At 34.4% G+C, this 6,453-nt stretch overlaps 1 protein-coding gene across 1 annotated transcript; it reads right to left on the reverse strand.

Moving 5' to 3' along the window:
- Positions 1-1,681: 1,681 nt before the first annotated feature.
- On the reverse strand, positions 1,682-6,235 carry LOC123545310 (homeotic protein proboscipedia-like). The gene is made up of 4 exons (XM_045331645.2): positions 5,547-6,235; positions 5,039-5,218; positions 4,414-4,574; positions 1,682-3,098 (listed from the first exon to the last, which is right to left on the reverse strand). The coding sequence occupies exons 1-4, from the start codon at positions 5,584-5,586 to the stop codon at positions 1,974-1,976; spliced, it is 1,506 nt and encodes a 501-aa protein (XP_045187580.2). The 5' UTR covers positions 5,587-6,235; the 3' UTR covers positions 1,682-1,973.
- Between the last annotated feature and the right edge of the window lie 218 nt (positions 6,236-6,453).

The raw sequence follows: 6,453 nt of genomic DNA on the forward strand, positions 1-6,453 counted from the left end.
TCGACTAAGTTACCCGAGTTTCGAGTAACGGATATCTCAAAATTTACAGGTTAGTATCTCAAAATTTCAAATACAATGAGCCGCGCCATGAGAAACCAACATAGTGGGTTTGCGACCAGCATGGATCCAGACCAGCCTGTGCATCCACGCAGTCTGGTCAGGATCCATGCTGTTCGGTAACAGGTTCTCTAATTGCAATAGGCGGATGCGCAGGCTGGTCTGGATCCATGCTGGTCGCAAAGTCACTATGTTGATTTTCTCATGGCGCGGCTCAAATAGTGTCGTCCTACGCTATTTAATAAGATGTTCGTTCATTTTCACCGTGAGTAAGCAGACGTCTTTATCAGATACGTATATGTTTCTCAAACTACAAAACATGCGTAATGCGCTTTTTGACTTTAGCAGATATTTACGTTTCTTTATGTTTCTTTTCAAAATGCAGACTCTTCTTAGACTTTCTTTCTTTTAAAATCCTCATGTTATTTGGGTGTGATTTAGTGAGTGTCGGCGTCGACCAAATGCTTACTTTAGACCATTTACACAATCAATCAAGCCGAGTCTGCTATTGTGTTGCTTGGTTGTGTTTTGTGCTTCAAGTGGACCTTTCACATATATATTATCTTTTCATGGAAATTAAAATGAAGGATATTTGCTCACAACTCTAGCAAAACACGACAAAAAACAATAATGATGCCGCTTTGTCGTCATGGATACTGTAGTTCATGGTGCAGTCTCAAGCTAATACAAAGTTTAAAGACCCTTTACGTCTTTACAGCTATGGGATATACATAGTGATGAGATTATAGTTTTTTTTATGAAAATGGACTTTGATATTATCCTTAAATGACTAATCTTTGGCAAATACAGTTTAAAATGTAAGCTGTTATTAGATTAATGTTTTATCTTATAAGCAGAAAAATCTTGATTTGCAATTACAGTAATTGTTTCTGAAATACCACTGGTATATGCTTTTGGTTGGATTTTTGTGAATGTTGGACCCTTGCTTATGTCGGATAAGTAATAAATTAAAACATCACCTCTTATAACTGTCATATATTGTTAATAAAAGCAAATGGTTTCTAATAATCTAATCTTATATCTGAATTGGCCATGTTCAGCATTTTTGCATGAAATACATGCACCCTATGCTACTTTTGATACATTTTATGTTAATGCTGTCAATACATTTATACTAAAATGGCACATTTTCGTAGTTTTAATGTTTATTTGATAAAAAGCTAATACAAATGTATATAACATTTTTGCATTGACTCTGATTTCTAGAAAAAAAAGCATTTCTGCTTACCACCCTTTAACGACATTTATTAAAATTTTATATTAGAATTACTCCCCTTCCACTAAATAAAAAAAGCACCATGGGGCCTGGGTAACTCTTGACTTCGTTAACTGTAGAAAACCTTATACGTCGGACTATGAAACCAAGGATCAGCTCTTCAAATTAAACTTATTACCTGTCTTTATGTTGATAAAATGTGGAATTTAAATAAGGTGGGTGTTATATACAATGTACTAGTATTTACTTCCATGCGGTGGTATTTTTTCTTAGGCAACTTAGAACAAATAACTGACTAGAATTAAAATATAAATCATTTATTATAAATATTGTAACATTATCAATCTATTTTATACAAAAACAATAAACAATGTAAGTTTCCTGAGATATGTACATGTACATTAAATACATCAATCACTGTACACATTGCATGGTGGACCCTGACAATTTCCTTTTCAGAGCAGTAACTTCTATACAATTCATTAAGAATATAAATATGAAATAAAACAAGATGAAAACAGTACAGAATTTTTCATGCAGTAAATGTGTACTTATTCCTGTACCAACTTTGAAATAAGAATGAACACAACAGTCTTAGATCTCGTTACTGAAGCGCACCTGTGACATTACACTAGCTCACTTTAACGGTGCTTAAACACCCTGCCATTTTCAGTATCAACTATAATTGTGTGTATGCTGAGGTTGGAATCGATCGTGCTGCACTCGAGCCTTGCCATGACACTGGTGGTGGTGGTGGTGGCGGTGAAAAGTAAGGGTTACCCAATGATGAAATAAACAATGGCTGGTAAGGGTCATCACTGAAATGAGAAACCGGATACTGCGCTGAAGGACGGAAAATATGCTCCTGTTGCCTTAGTGATGATAACAACCTCGGCTGTTCTGCTAGAAATGGATAGGGATAAATGCCATTTAATGGTCTACCCGGAGTAAAAGGGGCCATTCCTGTGTGAGTTGGAAGACGAGTATCAGTGCTCCCGCGCTGCAGCGGTGAAGGCACATCGGTTGTTATAGTTGTCGCTGAAGAGTTTGAAGGAAGTAGTGCATCCTTTCGCTGTGACTTAATACCGGGTTTATTTGTCAAAAGTTCTGATAACACAGGGATTTCACATCCAGAAGTATGATGGTAACCGCCACTGAATCCAGCACTGAGAAAATTTCCCCCTGGACCAGGAAATGGGAACGCATTTTGACTATTTTTCAAAGGTGCCGGAATATTACCATGACTAGTTGCAGAGCTAACTGCTGTTCCATCGGAACTACTCGAAATCCGACTAATCTGGGTCGGTTTTGTAAAATCACGAGGTGAGGCAAAGGCTGATCTGTTCTTTGAGTGATTAAATCCACTTTTAATTTTTTCAAAAAATGCTGTTGGTGTTACTTGATTGGGCGGATTGATCATATCATAACTTCCTGTGAGTAGAGTTGTTGCAAGTCCTTTCTTAATTGCTGCTTTTTCTTTCTGTTTGTTTGTTTTCTTCTTTCTATTTTTCTTTCCTTTTAGCGGATCATTTGTGAATTTAATCAATTCACCTATAACACTTTTCATAACAACATTTGGTACAACTTGTTCACCATCATCTTTCACGGAACTACTAGCACTATTTTCTTCCGAAGAACTACTTTCATTGCCGTCTAATGCCACTGGACTATTTTGCTGCGAGTCAGAATTATTACTACTTCCGGTACTGCACGTGCTGCTAGTGCTAGTATCACAGGCTTTTTCACTTTTTGGTTTTCCTGTGTTTCCGATGACATCTTTTCGTCGTCTATTTTGGAACCATATCTGGAAATATATAACACTGATTTAAAAGATATAAAAAGTACGTATACTTAGATTAATACAATCATGAGTAAGCGCATGCGAAAGTGTATTTTTTTAAGCTGTTAGCCTAATTTGCACGTGGCTGTTCAATAGTTAAACGTAGCAAAAACTACTGTCGAGAATAATTGAAACCTTTGGGCATTGTTAAAGATTCTTTTCAGTGTTAAAGATTCTTTTCAGGCCGCGAAAATGTTACTTTTTAAAGGATGTTATAAGTCGTCCTATAGACAAAGAACGCATGCCATTTAGGAAAGGGGAGAAACATTGTTTTATTTTATATTTTAAACTTGTTCATATTTTATATAGAAATAAATAAACAACAAATACTTCGAGATAGTAAAAGCTATTTAAATAATTCCAACATACTTAAACATAAATGCCTTTAAGTCCACAACTACTTAATAATAGAGATAAGATAGAAGGAATTAAAATATTACGAAAGTGCCATAAGACAAGAGTTACCTAACTTGCAGATTATATCGGGTTTATTGCCCCTTATCTTAGATGTTATTGCTAGGTAATGATTTCATATCGTCATTATCTACGTTGCCATAATAACATGATGATTTGTTTTTATTGCCTAACTAATCATTTAGCAAATTTAAAATATTGCTGCACGTTATCGAAGTAGAAAGTGGTCGTAAAAAGATATACTCTTTCAAGAGTTATATCCCTTTTTCGAAAATCTCAAGAAATAGTTTGTTTTATTTATAGCGAATAAAAAGCATGAAAGGTGCGGTCTAGTGAGTTCTATGTCGTATTTATTTATATAAAAAAACATTCCTGTAGCTTTGGCTTTTCGTGTGTAGAAAAGTATTTACTGCGTTAGTATTGCTTTTCTGGTAATAACGACTATAAAATTATGTTTAGAGCATAGTTGTATTTTTCATTTGAAGTAAAGAAATGTTATTGTTATGTAATTAAATACTAACGCGTGAATGATGAAACAATATTGCAATACTTCTGTTATTGTACGTATACATATTTAAGAGAATATAGAAAGTGCTTCATATCACTGAGAAAGTGACTGGAGTTCGTTTGAATTCTGGTATCGCATTAATCAGAAATGTGCACCCCTACATCCCCCCTCCCTACAAAAAAAACAAAACAAAAAAACCCCTGAAATCCCGATTTTCATTTTTGTTTTCATTTTGCAGCAAATGTTTTTATACGCTTGAACTGAAAGATTGTCGGATATAAAAAGATAAAAATCAACCCCCCTTTTCACTGACTCTATTTATCAAGATAAAATGGATGTAAAAAAACAACAGCATACCTTTACTTGTTCCCTGGTTATACCAACACGTTTAGCTATCAGTTGTTTCTGTGTCGAGTTAGGGTATCGAACCTCCTCGTATATGCCGTTCAGTAGTTCCAGCTGGTACCGGGTATAGCTCAGTCGCTCTCTAGGAGGCGGAGGTGTGAACGGACGGTCCTCTGAAAAAAGGCAGAAAAAAAAAACTGCAATACATGTCTAATGAAATTATTCTTGAAGTCATTCTGCATGGTGGCCAAGTTTTTCCGGGTTTGAACAATTCTTTTTACGCTAAACAATATAAACATCGCCAAAGAATCCCTATTTTGATTCCAGTATATATACATAATAGCATATCAGCAAATAACGTATCAATTTTTTAGGTAGAGAATTTTTTAAAAAAAACTCACAGAACTCTTTTTGAGCGATGAAAGCAACAACATCGTAAATAATTATCTACCGGTCTCAGTAATATTTTACTTGAAAAAATAGTATTTGAATAATATCAAATAAAAAGACCATTCTTGCAAACACACGATTTTAAAAAGAGAACAGAAAATGATATATGATTATGTACGAAAATTTCGGAAAAATCCGTAAGATGATCGATCCGCATAATTTCAGAAACGAAAATGAACAGGCTTACCGTCATCGTCGTCGTCATCTTCTCCGTCGGATTTAGCTGCTGTTGTCGTCGGGCTGGTTCCATGAGGTATTGCCGGCGGCTGGTTCCAGTGGACTAGGACTCTGTGATTATCGTAGTGAGGGGTTCCAATGGTTCCACCAAGAGGGTACTGGGAGGCAGCAAAACCCGGGTCATAGGGCCCTGGTGTGAAAAAGTGAAAGTATGATGTATTCTAAGGGTGAGTGTCGTTTAGTAGATGTGAAATGAAGGCACATTGCTAAATACTGTTTATTTAAAATTAAAATTAATTAATTAAAAATGATCCCTTTATTCGGCAAATAAATTTTATAATTACTAAAATGCTTACACGTTAAAATAAATATTTCAGGGAACTATTGGCAGTTACCTATCAAATGTTTTAGACAGCCGTTTGATTCATATATAAAACATCATTGAAAAAAAACTGATCAAAGAAAGACTTCAGTTTCAACAAAAAAAACAACAACAAAATGAATTAAAAAATACTTACCTATGTTATAATTCCGTCTAACACTGTCAACTTCGATCATAATTGCAATGAATCAATAACTTTACATAGGTTAAAATTCAACAATTTTCAATGTTAATATATATCAGTAACTTCCACAATTGTTGTTTTGAATGTATGTCCTTACATCACAATATTCCGTATTTATAAAGTAACTATTTAAGAGTATTATTCCAAACTGAAATTTATTTAAGCAATATTTGTTTTTATTGCCCTCCAATGATTATGTTTGGTCACTGTCATTAATGACATCAATTAACTCTCACTTATCACTTTAATTACTCATCATTGCCTTTAATTACTGTTTGACATTCCTATTTGTCACGTGTCTTCTCAAAATTCGAGTGAAAAATGGAAGAGAATAGCACGTGCTGAGTGTCACTTTAAGTGTTTTTCACGTCTTCCTTTAAGTGTACGCAAACCGTGAAAGAAAATTTATCTTTCACCTATGGTTTGATGTTATATCCAGAGAAGTTCAAGTATTTCCTAAATTCCACTTCGAAATCACTAAATATTATTATTTTAAATTACACAGAATGATCACATCACGTTAAATTTTAATGCCTTTTTTACATTCCAATACTAAGTTTAAATCTTAATAAATTTGTTTTAAGTTTCAAACACGTTTACTTTGGCTGCATTGTGATAAGTGACTTGCCACGATTGGTTGAGAATTTAACGCACTTGATTAAAGCTAAAGAGTTGATTTGCCAATTTGGCCAGAATAAATTGCATTTAGAATCAAAATCACACGGTACTGAGAGTTATGCTGTCCAATTTTTCACCTAGTGCGCATGTTTTTAAGTCTTTTGTCCACCAATATCCGATTGTAAAAAGACTTATCAAGGATTTTACCAGTTAACTCGTTATCGACTTAACAGTTACCAAT

The sequence above is a fragment of the Mercenaria mercenaria genome, chromosome 1 (genome assembly GCF_021730395.1).
Source record: "Mercenaria mercenaria strain notata chromosome 1, MADL_Memer_1, whole genome shotgun sequence".
Lineage (NCBI taxonomy): Eukaryota > Metazoa > Mollusca > Bivalvia > Venerida > Veneridae > Mercenaria > Mercenaria mercenaria.

Bases quoted from the DNA above. Each gene is read 5' to 3' on its own strand.
- LOC123545310 (XM_045331645.2), bottom strand. From the start codon at position 5,586: ATGATCGAAGTTGACAGTGTTAGACGGAATTATAACATAG. The intron at 5,219-5,546 runs GTAAGTATTTTT...TTTTCACACCAG, and splicing joins TAGACGGAATTATAACATAG to GGCCCTATGACCCGGGTTTT. The intron at 3,099-4,413 runs GTATGCTGTTGT...ATATATTTCCAG, and splicing joins TAACCAGGGAACAAGTAAAG to ATATGGTTCCAAAATAGACG.